The sequence below is a fragment of the Ailuropoda melanoleuca genome, chromosome 2 (assembly GCF_002007445.2).
Source record: "Ailuropoda melanoleuca isolate Jingjing chromosome 2, ASM200744v2, whole genome shotgun sequence".
Taxonomy (NCBI): domain Eukaryota; kingdom Metazoa; phylum Chordata; class Mammalia; order Carnivora; family Ursidae; genus Ailuropoda; species Ailuropoda melanoleuca.
In genome coordinates, this window is record NC_048219.1 from 185,734,549 (window position 1) to 185,754,372 (window position 19,824).

Below are 19,824 nucleotides of genomic sequence, written 5' to 3' on the forward strand. Positions count from 1 at the left end.
AGAAGATGCATGGCTTAATTATTAGATTTGTAATAGTTTTAGAACTAATGAATCTCAGGAGATATTACTGCTAGCTCCTTCATTTTAATTATAAATTAACCAAGAACTAGAATTTAAACGACTATAGCTTTACAAACACTGAGCCAATTTATTTGAAGCCTCTCCTGCACCCTCAATTTCACCGTGTTTATTGCATCTTGATCCATTTGTCATGCCTCAGGAGCAGATCTACAAAGGAGTCAAGGACTCTGCCTGAAACCACACTGCCCAAATACTGCTCCAGGTAGGCCACTTATACTACCTATGTGCATCTCGACAAATCACTAATTCTCTGTGCCTTGGTTTCTCCACTTGTAAAATAGAATAGTCATATCCAGCTCACTAGGTTGTGACCACTACCACACGTAAAAGCACTGGAACTGAACCTAGCACACAGAAATGCTAATTAAGAGTTGTGACCACTACCATCATTCACTATGGAACCTCTGGCAAATGAGAACATGCCTCTATTCCACTCTTACTTCTCTGTTCTCAATTCCGTCCTCTCTCCATATTCAAGAACTCAGTTGCTCCAATCATCTCCCCTTCAATAGCTCTAAAGCAAAACTCTCGCACTCTACGTTTCTTCTTCCTTTTGATGCCAAGTTTCTTAAATTAGTCTTCTTCATTTCCCACACCTACATACCATGGTTTGCTTTTGAAGATTCGTCCTTTGGCTCTAGGGTTTTTGTTCTCTGAAGTCCAATACTTATTCCTCACAGTACATGCTACCAAACATCCAATCTTGATCTTCAGTTTGAGTTCCTGCTCAAGCTCTAAGCCTGTGTATCTTTAAACACAGGATATTTCTACCTGAGCATTTTATGATGATCTCACACTCAATTTCCCTCACATATACAAAGACTTCTAAGGTACCCTCCAACTATAAAAATCTCCAATATTATCTAAAATAGTATCTGTCATCTCCTCTATCCATTCATTTCTAGCCTATCACTTTACTCAAATTTTTCCAGGTCCTCCCCAGCTTCTAGCAAACATCCTCCCAATTCTACATTTATATCATTTTTATCTTAATCTTAAAATATTCTGTCACATTATCATTCACTTAAAAGCCTCCAATAAACCTCTACTGTTAAGCCCAAATTCCTTAGCCTGGCGTTCAAGTTTTTCTCCAATCTGTTCCTAAACCACCTTTATATTAGAATCCACTAATCCCTATAAATTATTACATACCTCAATCAAACTCTATTTACCACCTAAGTGTACCCAATTTATTTCCATATAATCACATGACATCTGCCATCCTGGAATGCCTTCCACATTGTTCACTTAGATCCCAAATGTCTCATGGCTCAGTTCAATTTGATACTTTCCCATTTAACCTTACAGCCCAGGATAATCTCTCCCTCATTTGAATTCCTAAGCCATTTAGTGCCTATTCAATTCACGTGCCACTTAATTATATAATGCCTCATAATGTTATCTAATGTCTGCATCATCTCTCACATGGCAGTACAAACAAGGAATATCATATCTCTGTACCCACTGTATTTTTCTAGAAAGCTGTGCAAAGTAGGCACTAAAGAAACTGCTGGTTGCATGAAGAACACAATCACCTTGCTTCATGAGATACTACCTGCTCATGTAATCCCATGTAAGAGAAAGAAATTATGGAAGGAATAGTAGAAATAGAAAGTAACTATTTCGTAACCACCACAGTAATAATGATTCATGCAAGAATCATCAGTGGATGCTAGAACCATCATATGAAAGTTTCTTGGGGAACAGGATTATTTATACAGTCTCAAAATATATCTGAACAAATTACTTATGAATTACAAAGGGAAAAAAGGTACCTTCACAGTGGAGAAATCTGGCGGACACCAAGTGATCAAAGTTAACATCACCAATAATGGGATAAACTGACATCATGTGCCTCCTGATGTGATGCACTGAGGACACAACATCACTTATGTATTATTCCTGCCAAAAATGCATAACCTGAAACTAGTCATGAGGAAACAATCAGACAAACCAAAAACCGAGGGACAATCTACAAAACAACTGACCTATACTCTTCAAAAATGTCAATGTGCTGAAAGACAAGAAGCTGAGGAACTGAGTGTGTGATCCCGGATTGGATCCTGGATCAGAAAACAAACTGCTATAAAGGACATCACTGCTACACAGGACAACTGATGAATTTGAATGTGGACTATATTAGGTAACAGTATTATATTAATGTTAAACTGCCTGATTTTGAACATTAGTCTTTGGTTAAGTGAGACAATTTCCTTGTTCTTAGGAGAACCATCCCAAAGTATTTGAGGGTAAATGAATTAAAAATTTATTCTGTAATTCTTCAGCAATAATAGTAATACCAGTAATAGTAATAATAACAAGTATCAATAGAAAGATTAGCAAAAATGTGGCAAAATGTTAACAACTGGTGAATCTGCAATACAAGAAAGCATTGTACTATTTGGTACAACTTTTCCATTTTTTTCAAAATAAAATTTAAAAAACAAAACCCTAATACCACACAAAAACTGTGAGTTTTTATTTATCTGTGGTATTTTACATTTTATTTGACAATCTTAAAGCAAGACATACTTGCAGTAGAAGAGTTTGCTCTATATAAACATTTATTTCAAAAAAACAAAAACATCTTTTTAGAACCAAAGAAATAGTTTATAATTTTAATAGCCCAACACTAATATTTTTTTTTAAAAAATTCACATTTACTATAAAACTCAGTTAAAATAATGTCAATTTCAAGCGATGTGAAGTCTTAGTATTTTTTTAAACAATGTAGTTTTACTATTTTCAAATATACAGAAAAAGCAGAGAAAGATAAAATGGACTGTTTAAGCATTTTAAGGAAAAAATAATGATCTGTAATTCATACATTAATAAACAAGCATTTGTAAACTAATAAAAGTTTGTTTCCTTAATTATAATTACAGAGAATATATTTATTATAAATCACAAACTTCATCTTCCCTCAATTATCAAAAATTGTGATTTAGCTGATTATAAGTTTTGAGTGAGGTTTTATAATACAGCCATTAATTGATTACTATTTCTATAGGCTTCCGGGAGCCTTTAAAACTAATACTGCTAGTCAAAGTATAATATAATATATAAAGGATTTTCTAGATTCCATATAATTAGCAATAGTCCTTTAAAGTTGGATACCTTATTTATGAGATGTTCGGTAACAACTTCTCTTAGTCCAGTGTAGAGCTTTTCTCCATGTTTATGCAAAACCATTGTATAAGCATTTCTATAGAGCTCCTCAAAACTAAGACCACTGTTATTCTTACGCTGGATTTCTTGAATTGCATTTTTCAGAAGGTCCCAAATGCTGTTTACATATTTTTCATCCATGGTCATCTGTAATATCCAAGAGAGAAAAAGAGACAAAAAAAAAAAAACACCAATGGTTGAAAATCTTTCTGTATTTGTCCATATAGTAATTATCTTATTATATGGCTATGATTATAAATCTGCATGACTTATAAGGATGTTAACAGTCTGTTTTAACAAAAATAAAGGATACATTTAAGAATAGTTTTTAGAGCTGACAGAGCAATTTTTCAAAAAAAAATCCTTTAAGACCTCCCTCCCTTCTTATATGCATTAAAACCCTCTAATTTAAATGAAATCATAATCCCCAATGTTAATACTTGCTTTAGCCAAAAGCGTAAGGCACCCTTTTCCTTAGTTTATTTAGTAGAATACAAGCTCAGAGAGATACTGAGACAGAAAGACTTCTGTGATTTAAGAAATAATTTAGGGGGTGCCTGGGTGTCACAGTCGCTTAAGCCTCTGACTCTTGGTTTCGGCTCAGGTCGTGATCTCAGGGTAGTGAGGTCGAGCCCCGCGTCCAGCTCCACACTCAGGGCAGAATCTGCTTAGGTTTCTCTCTCCCGTTCCCTCTGCCCCTTTCCCTGTCCTCCCCGCTCTCCTCCTAAAATAAATAAATCTTAAAAAAAAAAAAAATTGAGGACATGAACACTATTTTCCTCTCCTGAAGATTTACAGAGCTCCTTAGCAAATTAAAGATTGGAGGAAGACGTACAATTAAAAACAAAACAAACAAAAAACCCCCACATCTTCTGTTTAACCTAGCATTCTTATTTTCTTCCTTTCCCAGTTTAGATTCCACAGTCCATCATTTGTAGCTACCTTGTACACACCCATGAATCACTTGCCCCACCTCCCCACCCCCACCCCCGGCCAAAATACTTGCCATTCTAAACCCCATCTACCCACCTACTCTTCACACGCACACACGTGTGTAGCTGAAAGTAAATGTATAACATACATATACCCATATTAAATACATCTCCGTTGAAATTCATAACCACTAACCACAGGGGGCCCTGGGTGCAACCCCATAATCCTACATTCTAGACTACTGACTCTACCTTCCTAGATGATTTTACACCATCTCCTCCATCCTCACTCTAGGATAATGACTTGCTTACTGTTTCATTGAGAAAACAGAAACAATCTGAAGACACACTGTACAAACCCCAAGCATATCCACCAATCTATATGATTATGTATCAATATTCTACTGTATTGCTCTTGTGCTCAAAGTACCAAGTTATACTCAAATAATAGGGACCAGAAACACAGGCATCATCAATGACTTACTAGAAATACAGAATTTCAGGCTCCACCCCTACAGAACCAAAATCTGCACTGTGATCCCAGGTGATACCTATACAGAATGAAGTTTAGTTCCATCCCAACTCACCTTTTCAAGGACCTCCCTTTATCAATCTCCATTCTCAGCATCATCACATTCTTTCCTCTCTGCTAAACAATTTCCATCTGCATTCAAAATCATCAGTTTCCCATCCTAAAAACAAATCCTCACAAACCCACCATTTCTCCAGTACCATCCAATCTCTGTCTTTTCCATTTACAGCAAAATCACAGGACTTGAGACATTTCTACATTCGTTGTCTCCAAGTCCCATTTTTCTCATTATATCTTGAATCTATTCCAATAAGGCTTTCATCTCTACCGTTTCACTGAGACTACTCAAGAAGGTCACCAGTGACTTCCATCCTGCTAAATCTAAATGGTCAGTCCTAGTTCTCATCATTCTTTACCTATCTGGCAGCAACTGAAAGAGCTGATCACTCCTACTACTTGAAACAGATTTCCTCACTTGTCTTCCAAGCACTACAATCTCCTGTTTTTCTTCCCATTCCTCTAGTTCCTGTTTGTCAGTCTGCTTACCACTTCTTTCCCCTCACAGCAACCTCCAAACCTGAACTTCTTTGTCTAGCCACAATTCAATTTTCAGGTGAAGCTGATTTCATCTATGCTCATGGCTTAAGTTCACCCCTCTCCCCTTGATACCAGAGTCCTATATTCAGCCATGTTTTCAATGTTTTCACCTGAATACCTACTAGGCATCTCAAACTTACCAAGTCCGAAACAGAAATCCAAATCTTTGCCCTTAAGTCGGCTTCCCCAGCTGTCTTCTCCAAAGGAGCAAAGGTCCACTCCGTCCTTCCAGTTGTTAAGGCCAAAAAAGCTTGTAATCCCCTTTATTCCCTCACTTTGATTCTAATCCAAAAGGAAATTCTGTTGTCTCTACCTCCAAAATGTACCCAGAATCGAACTCCTACTCACTTCTTCCACTACTACTAACCTTGCCCAAACCACTGCCATCTCTCAAATCTCCAAAAGCCCCCTAATTTGTCTGTTTCTGCTCCTGGCCCACTATCACAGAGTACTAACCAGTGACCTTCTAAAAACCTAAATGTCACTTTTCTGCTCACAACCCTCAAGTGACTTTTCATTTCTCTTGGAGTTGAAGTCAAAGTTCTACAAACTACAAAACATTATTCAATCTGATAATCTGACTTCATCTATTCTTCCTCCTTGTTCACTGTTCCAGCCACACCAGACGCTCTTTGCTATTCTTTGGACTATGTCAAACAGGTTTGTTTCAAGGTGTTTGTATTTGCTACTCTGTCTCTCAAATATTCTTCCCTCAGGTATCTACATGGCTCATTCACCTTACCAACCTCAAAACTCTGTTCAACTATCACCAGAAAATGAAGCTTTTTTCACGCTCCATTTAAAATAGCAGTCTCCTCCTACTAGTCACCCCCAAATTCCAACACCACATTCCTTATTTCTTTTTCCTTATTTCGTTTCCTGGCCTCTCTCCTCCCATCCAAATGTCAGCTCCATGAAGGCAGGGATTTTTTTCACTGAGGAATCCCTCAGCCACTGAAGTAATACATGGCATATAACAGACATTCATACTTGCTGATGGAATGATTTCCTTATAATCTATGACTAAGGAGCTGTTATTATGCCACATAAAACCCACATGTTCTGCACTCACAACCTGGGAAACATGGCAACAATTACTCATCAGCTTTACACGTATTTCTGACCTGGAATGGACAGAAATTACTGAGTGGAATCCTCTCCAAAGAGGGTAGGAAGAAACTTTTGCGGGTGATGAATATGTTTATTGCACAGATTATAGTGACAGCTTCCCAAGTGAATACTTACCTCCAAACTCATCAAGTTGCATATGTTAAATATATGTACAGCTATCTGCATGTCAATCAAACCTCGATAAAGTGGTTAATGAAAAAAAAACCATGCTCCTTCCAAGCTATGTCCAATGGGTATGAATGTGAAAGAGTGAGGAATGTAGATAGGCAAAATAGTTCTTTCAGTTACCCTAGCAGTAAAATATCAGTTCAACCCTCAATCATAGAGGATTCTTAAGCAGGTGACTCAAACAGAGCCTTCTTATTCTAATCTTTTCTGGAGTGCTTAAAAGGAATTCTGTAAAAGAAGTTCTTTTTTATTAATTAAATCTTATTCAAATCCCAGGTCTAGTAGAGACTTTTCTGAAAAGGCCTTAAGAGAATTTACCCCTAGGTCAAGACTACAATCTATTTTTATCAGATGTCCTGATACACAGGATGCCATCCATATAAAATATTTTAAATAAGATGCAGCTGTTCGTAAGTTTTCAAAAATAAAAGATACAAGTCCACATGATAATGATGGCCTCAAGTACTCCATATACCGAGGTCATAAAAAAGCAGACTAAGACATCATCCCTCAATATTAAATAATGAACATATAAAGCAGAACACTCAGAACAATTCCAGAGAAAGACCAAAGTTAATGTGGACTATAAACTCCAGAGGTAACTATACTGTGAACAGTTGAGCAAAACTTCAACAAATGATCTTTTCAGGCTCTAAAAAAAGAGTCCATGAAAGCTAGAAAATATACAAAAAGGTTCCTACCCATCATGAATTAGTAAATTTTCTATTAAAAACTAAAGAATTTAAAAAACATAAACCAAACACTTTGAATATTGCAGAAATACCCTTACATGATAATAAATCATTTCTCATATATATAAATCAAGAGTTAATTTATAATCCAAGATTCTACACAGTACTTTCCTCAGTATTCATGTTTTATAGACAAGAGCAGAGATGTAACCACAGACAACAATGTTTAGGTATAAAAATTTTCAAGTAAATGAAAAAATAAATCCAGAGACATTAAATGATTTACCCCAAATCTCAGAGCAGAGATTAGAATTTATATATCCCCAAATCTAGTCCAAACCACTGGACTCACATTACATTACATCGTGCTAATAAAGTATAGTCATATCACAGTGTGAGTCACTGATTATCTTGGTAAACATAGTGTGGTGTTTTAGTAGAAAACTCAAGTTCTGCTGTCTAAAAGGCCTGGTTTGGTGTCATGGCTTTGCTAAACTAACAGGCCATGTGACATTGGGCAAATTACTTAACTCTTCAAAATCTTTATTTCCTCACTTGTAAAGCAGGTTTAACAACAGTATCTATGTCAGGGACTATCACAAAGATTAAATAAGAATGTCAGTAGAATTTAAACCAGTCCAGGGCACAGCAGAATCCCTCACACGTCGACTAAAGAAAACAGCAGAATTCCTCACACGTCTCGGAACTGTCATCTATGGGCATCAACTGTCAGAAAGAAAAAAATAACTTTTCAAGCTTAATAGATAAACAGATATGAGCTAAAACAAAAGTACCTTAAGGGTACAAGGATGCTAAATACAAGTCAGTATAATGTAGCCTTCTTTTGGAAACACTATTCCCTACTTCCTATCTCCTATTCCTCCAGTGCCATTTAAAACATTTTAATCCCCAGAGCTCTGTCCTTGGCTCTTTTCACTGGGTCACTATGCGTTTCCATCCATTATCATGGTTACAATTACTACCCACACATCTAAAGTTCTAAAATTTACAAGACACCAGATTAGCAAGAGATTCTGGAGCCACCTAAAAGTGTACACAAAATTTTGCAAATGTGAGCATTTCTTTTTCCTGGATGATGAGTCCTGAGCTCTTATCAGATTTCCCAAGAAATCTAGCCCACATCTCAAAGAATAAATTACTGATTTATATGTTAATTGCTCCCAAATCTGCATTGCTAGCCCAGATGTTCCCCCAAAGTCTAAAACTACCATATTCAACTGCCTGCTGGACATCTCAAACCAAAGGTTCTGAAGATCAAACTTATCAGCTCCAAAAACCCTGTTAAACTCATCCTCCAAACACACACATATCTTCCTTCTGTATTCTCTAATTCACAAGCCACCTAGTTATACATGTTAGAAGCCTATGCTTTAACTTTTCTTGTTTCATCTCTCATCCCCCTTTCATTCAAACATCAAGTGCTGCTAACAGCAGGCCCAAGATATTTCTCAAATGTTCCCATTCTTTCATCCTGCATACTATTGTCCTAAAGCCGGCATCTAGATCACCATGACAGCCTTCCAACTATCATGAACTCCAATAACCTCCTAGAATCGATCTTCCTCAGAATCACCACTTAAAAAATAAACATGAGCATTGTAGCCCCGATCAAAACCTAACTCTCATTAGTAACAGGGGTGGAAGGAGGTACTTTAAAACTACTCAAATCTAGTCTATGCCTTCTTCTCTAACTTTACTACTTTCACTCACTACTACCTATCTTACATTCATTCCCCGACAACACTAAATCAATGGTTTTTCCCATCCAATGACACACCACCCCCTCATTCGCCATCCTCCTTCATCTTCTTTATCCAATTCTTTACATAATCTCTGAACACAGCTCCTATGTCGCATCTTCTAGGAATCCTTCCCTGACTTCCTCAAGCAAAGTGGACTCCTTCTCAGCACTTTCAGTAATACTCAGGTCATATCTTATCACTACACTTTATACTGATTCATAATTATCCATGCATCTTTTTCCTCCAGTAGACTAAGAGATACTCAAGGGGTAATGCACTGTTCTTTAATGTCACTTAGATAGCCATAAACAAATGTCTGGTGAATGAATATTGCTTTACCTATATTATATTAATGCAATTTTGAACCTTTAAATTAGTAAGCACAAAGATACAGAAAAATATTTTAATGTGCTTATCTACAGCAATTAGTGTAATTTTAAATAATAAAATTTTCAAAATACAATATTGTGCAAGCAACGGACTCTTACATTTCATTTATCAAGTAGTATTTTCAGATTTTCCTATTCACTTAACTGCTTAGTCATTAATTTTATTAATAAATGTTAACTAGAAGGAAAATCATAGGCAGAAAAGGCCCTTCAAGAGAGGATCCATAAACTACAATCTTTCCCTAAATTAAGCAAGTCCAAAAACAGTATGCCAAAGGAAATGGGCTTCAAGTGCAGATTCTTACATATGCATGCTTTGGTGTTGGCATCAAGTGAACACGTCAGTAAGCGGCAAAATAATTATGTTACTCATGAACTTTAATTTCTCACTCATCCTTGGTACAGAATATATTATTAACTATCAATGAAAGTTAAAAGGACTAAATGTTAAACTCTAATGTCATCAATATGTTAACCATAAAAACATCAGTCTGTATTTCACTCAGAGCCATAAAATTTAAAGGCCTTAAGACTGTGTACTTTTTAAAAAAGAGTAATAACGTACTTTTAAAGTAATAGGATAAATTATTCAAGCAGGATTTTAAACTCATTGATGAAACCGATTTCCTTAGGTTCCATTAATTGCAAATACACTCAGGAAGGAATTTTGGTAATAATGCTGTAGCAAAACAATAACAATAAAACACACACACATACACACACACACACATTTAATGTCTGCTAATTATTAGACATATATAGTATTCTGCTCCAACAAGTTCAAGTTATAAAGTGATCAGCAGGGAAGGTAAACTCATGTAGCAAGAAAAGAAACAAAAGCTCTTTTTAAAGGAAAGGTATAATTAAGCATTCTTAAATGCTTATGGTTTAATGAGACTTTTAAAAACCAAATCAAGACTTTAATTTTTAAAAGTGACCTCCACCCCCTTGCCTCTTCCTAATCCAGGATTACAATTTCCACATTAGTAAGTATCAATAACAAAAATAACCCTCAGTCTTTATTTTCTTTCAAAACATTTTTGATTATTCATCTACACTATTTCAAATGATCTAAAAACAACCTTTAAAGTCCCTGAATTTGGGGGCACCTGGGTGGCTCAGTCGGTTAAGTGTCTGCCTTCAGCTCAGGTCATATCCCAGGGTCCTGGGATCAAGTTCCGCATGGGGCTCCTTGCTTAGCAGGGAGCCTGCTTCTCCCTCTGTCTGCCGCTCCCCCTGCCTGTCCTCGCGCTCTCTGACAAATAAATAAAATCTTTAAAAAATGCCTGAATTTGAAAGGATATCAATCTATTATATACTTACACATCTTGAAGGTTCTGTAATAATCAAGAGTTGGAGAGAACTACAGCATGAGCCAATTAAAACTAAAATGAAGAGAACTGTATTCTTTACATCCACTATATACAAAGCACAAGAAGTCCTTAGTCCCCTGTGAATAATTTTCGACAAGAAATTTAGAACAGGGTGGGTGGGGGAAAAGGGTGAGAATTTGAAATTCCAGGCAATTCAGAATGACACAGCTAGAAAAAAATAAACAAGGAAAAATGCTTGATCTTAATTTTGAGCTTCAGCCTCAAAAAAAAGTTGCTCTGGTACAAATATCTGAGGAATGGCAGTATTCTAGTCAGATACAACTCAGCCATAAATTATGTAAGGAACTCCCTCCCAGATTTTAAGCACCTTGGAATAACATAAAGTCTCTCTTCCTTTATTTTATTGCACCCTTTATAATACATGGCACAATGCCTATGTGACTTTCAAAAAATATGACTTGAATGTGGTCCAGTTACAGTTAATAATGATGATGAATCTTATTCGATGACCAACAGCTACACGATGACTTATAACATCTGCAAGCATCCCATTTATCCATCAGTTAATCTTTAAGCAACCTCAACCATCAAAAATATAACCAAAGACCCAAGTGTTAAGGAAAACAGTACAATGGGATACATTCAGACTTTGCCCAAGTTATTTAACTTTCCAGAATTTACTTTCCTCAGATGCTTGTGGCAGAAGAAATAGGAGATGACTATGTAGCAGTTAACAAGGTCTGAAAGCATTTGGCACACAGCGCTTGTTCAATACGTTTGTTTCTTTCTTTACTACACAAAACTGACATAAAGCCTTACTTAATGACTTAACTTGAATGTAAAGCTGAGACTGATGTTTGTTTAAATGGTTTTTCTGTGGTTACAATGGACATCAGATGGGTGCAGAACTGTGCTGCCAAAAGTAATAAAACTGATGTCAAGGGAGCAGAGAGAAAGATTATCAATTAGAAAAGTATAGAAGCCTGGGATGATTCTGTGGAATCACAAACTAAGTCTCACCTACATTCATCTGGACTCTAATATCATTATGGAACAGTAAATTTATAATGAGAAAGCTAAATCATCAATAGAAGGTTCAATTACAATCTGCATTTCAGTCCTCAACGTGAGTAGGCTGTTCAAAAATCAATTGGAAAATTTTCTAATACCAAAGATCAAACTTCCAGATTAGCCTATCAAAGCCCATGTTAAGTCACAACTGACTTGAGTACAGACAACGTGATTCAAATATATCTCCATGAATGACTTGCTTATATGAAAAAAGGTGTGTGTAACATTTCATGGTCTGATGATAATCACAGTAAGATGCAATTTTAAATATTCTCACTGAAGCAAGAAGTCTGTCACTGTCCTACTATTGGTGCTGTTTTCACTAATGAAAAAAAAAAAAAGAGGGCACCTACTGGGCACCCTGAAACACATTTTATCCATAGAATACAATATTCATCTTGACTGGAAATCTTCACACATAATAATTAGAGGCCTCCCCTATTAAGAAAATTACTTATACTTTATATCTAAGTGCACATTTGAATTCCATGTTTCTATCCTACAATCTAAAATTATTAATTTTAATCAAAAGTGACAATATTTTCTTCTCTTTAGCTTAGGTAACTTTTTTTTTTTGAAATGGGTAAACCCTGTTTTTCTAAAACTATGATAATGTGTAAAAAGCTCTACAAATTGTAAATTAATTTACACTGGAATCAGCTACAGACAATCCAAAGGAAGAGGAAAAAGACATGTGAAAAAGTATAAATTACCAGTTAGCTTTGTCTTTGAATCTAACTGTAACCAAATGTGATATGATAGCAAAAGCCCATTGTATGAAATTATTACAAAAGGTGGTATCAAATCTGTTCAAAATTTCTCTAAAACCACCAATTCACACAAAAAAAGAGTATACAAAAACACAGCTAATTTCCCACTGCTTCGTACTACTATTTAACCATCATCACTGAAATAAACAATTATTTTAAAGAAAATTCTAAATCCAAGATAGGTAGGTGACTTTTCCAACAGCACACAAAATGTTTTATGCCACAAGAGAAATCACCAGCATTCCATTCCTAGACTTATGTACAAATACACCTATTTAAATGAAATTTTTAGAGCTGGAATGAGCCAAAGATAATCACAAATTAAAACCTCATTTTACAAATAAAGAAACTGAGGCTAAGTGGCTTCACCAGGATCATAAAGCTAATTAGAGCAATGAAGAAATCCAAGCATCCTAAACTAGGTGTCTTTCTGCTAACCCCAGGTCAACTCAAATCACCTAGGTGCTCAATATTAAGATGTCTTTTTATAACTGAATAGGTTAATGTTAACAATGAATTATTATGGCGATATGCATGTTTCAGTTCGGTCTAGAGAAAAGAGCCTTTAACTTAAATCAGGCTTCTAGTCATGGTTCTTTCATAAATTCAAGTCCTGAAAGTATCCCCTGGGTGAACTATCCTTGCTAGTCCTCCCTTTTGTCATCTATTAAAGTAAGATCCAAACGGCTGGCGTCTCTCAAAATCCCTATTAGCTTTTTAAAAATTAAAATATGGGGGCGCCTGGGTGGCACAGCGGTTAAGCGTCTGCCTTCGGCTCAGGGCGTGATGCCGGCGTTCTGGGATCGAGCCCCACATCAGGCTCCTCCGCTTTGAGCCTGCTTCTTCCTCTCCCACTCCCCCTGCTTGTGTTCCCTCTCTCGCTGGCTGTCTCTATTTCTGTCAAATAAATAAATAAAATCTTTTAAAAAAAATTAAAATATGAATACAAACAGGAGCAAATAAATTACTTGTTTATTTGGCTAAGGAGAGCATTCATCAAAAAACCCCCGCCAAAACCACTTCTTTCATGTCTCACTTGCATACACCATGTGTGAAAAAGTGAATTATTTTAAAGTATCTGATCCTTGTACTTCAAAATTCATTTTACTGTTTAACCTACTTCTTAATATGTTCTCAAAGACAAAAACTGAAGATTATATTAAAGTACTTTAACATGTTATCTTCAAAGAAACACTTTTTAAAAACATATACTTAAATAAGATAAATTTCTATTAATTGAAAAAGTTAAAGAAGTGTGCTATCAGCCTTATAAAGAGGAAAGTGTTAACTCACAAGTATGCCAACTAATGTCTTTCTCACAGGTTATGACTTTGCTTTAGTCAAGTCAATGCACACTAGGATACTTTAAGCAATTTATAAACTCAAATTTTACTGAAAATATACTTCCACTGATTTGAAGTTTTTAATAACTTTTATTCTCTTATGAGAAGTGCATTTACCTTGAATCTAGCGAGGCTTACACTTGCAAAAGCTCCTTCCAAGGGCCGAAAACTAATTTTGAATTCTTTTTATAAAGAGTACTGCACTGTATAAGCTTTAGGGCCCCTGGATCTGCCCCTAACTAATAATCTGCATGGCAATCTTAGAATTAATTTTCCAATATAGTCCTATTAAGAAAGTAAATGTTTCAGAATCTAGCAAACGCTTAACAGAATACAACTAGGCAGTGCGGTGTAGTGGGAAGAACATGAATTTTTTAATAGACACATGTGGGATCCAAATCCCAGCTCTGCTCTTTCTTAGGTGGACATGTAATATTACACATACCTTTCCAGGTCTCTCTGAGCCTTAGATTTAAAACAGTAACAACATCTAAAGGTTGTAAGGATTTGAGATAATTATAGTTCAAAGCACCTAAAACACAACCTAACATAAGGCAGACATTCAACAAGTTGTTGTTACTAATGTTATAAAGCAGTTTCTCATACTATCTACAAGTTGGAAAAGAAAAAGGAAAAAGAATTTATCATGATTACTTTCAAGAGGATAGGGCAAATAGATGAGTAAGGTCGTCCAGTTAAGAGTTGCTTCAGATAAGAATGACTTGCAATCATTATGTTAATGAAGTCCTCTTAGCATTGAGGCCTTGCTTTTATAGAAAAATATCTCTTAAGAAGCTTGTATTTTCTTATTTTTTATAAGAAGCTTGTATTTTCTTAAAGTAGGTAAAAATATTCCTTTGAAGTCTTTATTCATTTGCTTAGCAGTAATCTTTCTCATTTAAAGAGTAAATTTGGGTCCATTCCTTTCTTAGTGATCACAAGTACTAAATGAATGAAAGTCAAATTAAGAAATTTTACTTAACTACATTTTCAACTTCAAACTGACTTAAAAAAAATGAAGTAATGCTTTCTAGTAACAAAAGCTCTGAATTAGGGGTTAAGGCAACTAAAGAATCAGTTCTCGATTTACTATTAATTGTCTCAACTTGGGCAAGTAGGACTCTCGACTTCTTAAGGCTGGATTTTAAAGCAGTGGTTAACAACTTTTCCAAAATGAAATCTTTTATACAAATGGCAACTTTCAAACAACTTTAAGTAACAAGAGATTTCTGAAGATACACCTAATTCCACTCCTCTTATGCCTCCAGGGTCCTGGAGACTCTCAACAAGTTTGAAAATAATTGTCCCACATGAAACAAAATACACTTCAAGCTGAAAATTCTGACTTTTTGATTAGAAAATTCGTTCAAATGTCTCAGCGATGCCAGTGTTTATTAGAATGCTAAGTGAAATAAGTCAAGCAGAGAAAGACAATTATCATATGGTTTCTCTCATCTATGGAACATAAGAACTAAGAAGATCATTAGGAGAAGAAAGGGATAAAGAAAGGGGGGGTAATCAGAAGGGGGAATGAAGCATGAGACTATGGACTCTGAGAAACAAACTGAGGGCTTCAGAGGGGAGGGGGGTGGGGGAATGGGAAAGGCTGGTGATGGGTAGTAAGGAGGGCACGTATTGCATGGTGCACTGGGTGTTATACGCAACTAATGAACCATCGAACTTTACATCAAAAACCAGGGGTGTACTGTATGGTGACTAACATAATAAAAAAAAAATATTAAAAAAAGAAAGAAAGAAAGCACTTTCTGACGTTCCTTTTAATCTTCACAACTTGTGAGGAAGATTGCTACACTTCCCATCTTAAAGGTAAGAAAACAAATTAAGAGTGTATTAGTTCATTCATCCAACATTGTTGGATACTATTGTGCTGCACTGACAAAGATCAATACAAAAAGACTTGATGCCTCCTCTAAAAAAATCAGGTTCTAATAAAGGAGATACAGACTATTCTTTGAAGACTTTTGGAATGAAGAAAAATAGTATGGTAGTTACCATGACAGGGGAGACAGGAAAAGAATATCTTCCTTCTCTGGGACCTGAGGGAAGGCACTGAGAATGAGTAAAGATACAGGTTAAAGGCTACAATTGAAAAGGAAGAAAGCTGAAGGAACTTACACAAGATAACATTAGTTTTTCTCAGTGAAGCAATAGTTAAGTTTCTGGAAGAAGGGAGATAAGAGAATTCTCAATAAAGAGCTTAAGGACAGTGATTAAAGTTTGGAATAGCTCACACAGGGAGAGAGGAGGGAGCTTACTGGGGGGGGAGAGAGAGAGAGAGAGAGAGAGAGAGAGACACACACACACACACACACACACGCACACACACACACACACGAACATAAAACTGCCCAGAGGCCCTGGGAGTCCAGCTTAGATACCACTATCTTTCAATTTTCCCCAGGAGTGCACAACAGCCTAAAAAATACAAGCAGTTAAGGCAGGTGGGTGGAATGAACCAAGACACTTTGTGCTATCTCTGTCTGGCCTTGCTCTAGGGAGGTAGTAAGAAAAAAGAGACAACTAGTAACAGGCATCATGGTCTGGGAGAATGAAAGGGGTCTTCTTGAGGTCTAGGAGCACATTAATGTGAGAAGGAAACAATCAACAAGTAGGACAGAATAATTAAATGATAACAACTGGCATTTATTTACAATGCCTACTTTGTGCCAGACACTATTCTAAGAGCTTTACATGTATTAACTTTACTCTTACGAAGTAGGTGCTATTGTTTTCTCCTTACAAAAGAGGAAAGAGGTTAAGTGATTTGCTCATTATTACATCTAAAAAATGAAGAAGCTAGGATCCAATGCAATACTGGAGTTGAAGATTTCTAAAGCAATGGAATGACAAACTCTAAGACAGAATGAAGACCACTATAGTAAGAAGAGGCCAGGTCTATTTGATTATCCTTGTATATCTAGTGCCTGACTTCCAGGAGAAACACATAATAAATGTATTTTAAATTGAATGACTATGCCACACGTAGTGGATAAAACTAAGATCTGAGCTGGAAAGAATGTGAGGAAAGTATTAAAGTCTTCAATGCTCGAAGGAACATGTTCCTGTAAGAAGTTAGGAGACAATCAGAGGGCATGCATAAAAGAACAGTTCGCAAGGGCCAGAGCCACAAAAAGAGGATGCTGCATGTGGTAATAAATAGTATCTGGGCCCAATGGTTCAAGGATTACAAGGAAAACAGACATTTCGATTTAAGAAAATAAGCCAGTATTCTCAGGGCAAAGCCAGGTTTCAGATGAAAAAGGCGGCAAAGAATTCTGAGAACAGGTTAAAGATACAGGAGAGTCAATCTGCAACGGAAGTAGATCACAGCAGACAGCCGAACAGGCTGGGAAGAAGGAATCATGGTAGAGGGAGTAAAACATAGAGTACAGCTAGTTAACAAAGACTGTGCCACAGGTTTAGTCTTCTGAAGATCAAGCCAAGGTTACTGCCAATGCAGCATACTATTTTTACTTTCAACTCATTGTTTCAGGGGACTAGGCTAACTTCAAATCATTAGCAACCCACTATATCTTAACACTTCACTTATAGTGGCAAAAACAGTTGAAACATTTCAGAGTAGTACTTGCATCAACTTACCCAATTAATCAATTACTACAGTTTGGCTTAAAGGACTAGTTTCTCATTTAATCATTCACTAACCACCCACACTGTGTCTAACACTATGCTAAGTGTTTTGTGGTTCAAAAGGGTGGCTGGTATAAGCTTTGGGCAGGGACCACAATCTAGTTCACGAGTGAAACAAAAAAAGGGTATGGAAGAGAAAGGAAGGAAACAAAGAGAAGCAAAATATATTTTTAGGTAAACATTTAATGTACATATTAGAAAGCACACACCAAATGAATGTTTATGCTTTCAATAAAGTTACCTAAGAAGTGACAGACTTACTCCAATGATTATGTAAGAATGATTATTGGAACTTTTTTTTGACTGTACCCCGAAAAGCCAGTAGCATTCTTTTCAAGTGCCCCAGTGGTACCAAACCTATATCCTTTGAGACTCACTTCTCAGTGTGGTTCAAATTGGCCCTGCAGGCTTTTCGAAATGAGAAACAGTACCAAAAAATGGCAGCAACACTAAAATAAGCATACAGTATTACAATACAGCTACCTGCAAAAATAACTCAATTTTAACATTTAAATTGTGGCATAATCACAGCAAAATAGTGGTATTAACCACAGCTTTGTGCTAGGTAGTGTTGTAATGCTTTATTTTCTTTATCTCACAACACCCTGTAACATAGGTCCTACTGGTAATTTCATTTCAGAGGAGGAAACTGAAGCTAGAAAGGGTTAAGTAACTTGTTAAAGTTGATACAGCTAGAAAAAGGTGGAAATGACATTCAAAATCTGGCAGTACAAAGCCCACCACACTCGATTACACTCTCAGTCTATTTTTTAGTCATACTCCTAACACAGAAGTTGAATATTCTAAAGGAAAATTCCCTTAAAGACTATCCATAGTTTTATTCTTAATAAGTAGTCAAAGAAATGCAAACTAAACCACTGAAGTACTATTTTTTCACCTATGAAATTAAAGATATAAAATGTTGGCTAAGACACTGCTACGCAGTAGAAAGACAATGATACAACCCTGACAGCTATAATTAATTCTGAAGAACGTTCACTTTAGAGCCAGATTAGGATCCTAGTTCTGCCACTTACAAGCACAGTGACCTGAAGCAAATTTCTTAGATTCTCAAGGCCTCCTCTGTAAAACAGATGATAGTAGTAGTACTCTACAGAGCTGTGGAAATGAAATTAATTTACACACGCAAAGCACAGAGAATAGTGTGTGCAGCCCATGATAAGCACTCACGGAGTGTTAGCTATTATTATTCCTACCTGTCTGGAGGTCAATTGGCAATACATATCAATTTTGTTTGGCTTAGTAACTCCATATCATGGATAGGCTCAAATATTTATGTGCCTAAATAATCACAGTTGCATTATCTATAACAGAGGAAATACGAATTAACTTGGCAGTAGGGAAATGATTAAGCAAACTGAGGTACCACAGAGTACTAGTTTTTACAAATCATATTAATATATTTAACATGAGAATACTATTTTTTAAAAAGCAGTTTTTAAAATGACATAGTACCTCAATTTTACTGGGTGCTCACAAGTGTATGAAAGATTAAAATACATCAAAATGTAAATATTGCTTATTTCCAAGCAGCAGGGTTAGAGATGATTTTTATTTCCTTATTTATAAATTTAGATACTTAAGTTTTCTACCATGAATATGCATTATTTTTATAACTAGAAAATCTATTAAAATGAATTCATTGCTTTGATAGATTATGACTGAATAGTTTTCACAATACAATGATACACTAATTGCAATTCCTATTATACCTCAGTGATTTGTGCTTACTAGTAACACCTTTACCTTTTTGCTGCATTTACAAAGCATAAATGAGATCTACTTCCAAAGTTGCATTATTTGAAACTACAGATTGTCCGGTAACTTTCACAAAAATTTAACAAAATTGCTAACGAACATCAGATGATCTTCAATGAAAATAAGAGCAAAGATTATCTGTTGTTGGGAGCAATTTAGAATACAAAGGGAAGGCATACTGTTTTTTTTAGTCTTCATTATATAATCTTCATGAACTAGAAAAATACTGTTATTAGCTATATCTAATGAATGAATGATTACAAACAAATGAAGCTTTCTCTATCTTGTCTCAATGAACTGACCTTATTTAAAAGGCCAAATTCTACATTATATTTTATACTCTAAAATAGTTTCAAATTCAAAACTGGTAGTAATTTTCTAGGCTCCTCTGAACTGCTATCTAGG

The 19,824-nt window shown here is 35.8% G+C and overlaps 1 protein-coding gene across 1 annotated transcript in view; it reads right to left on the reverse strand.

Moving 5' to 3' along the window:
- The window catches only part of CUL3 (cullin 3), an 89,683-nt gene extending 70,784 nt beyond the window's left edge, over positions 1-18,899 (reverse strand). The window contains exons 1-2 of the mRNA XM_034655271.1: positions 18,858-18,899; positions 3,199-3,396 (exon numbers count right to left, since the gene is read on the reverse strand). Coding sequence (XP_034511162.1) covers positions 3,199-3,396; positions 18,858-18,884 — 225 coding nt within the window. The 5' untranslated portion in view covers positions 18,885-18,899. The remainder of the gene's footprint in view (positions 1-3,198; positions 3,397-18,857) is intronic.
- Between the last annotated feature and the right edge of the window lie 925 nt (positions 18,900-19,824).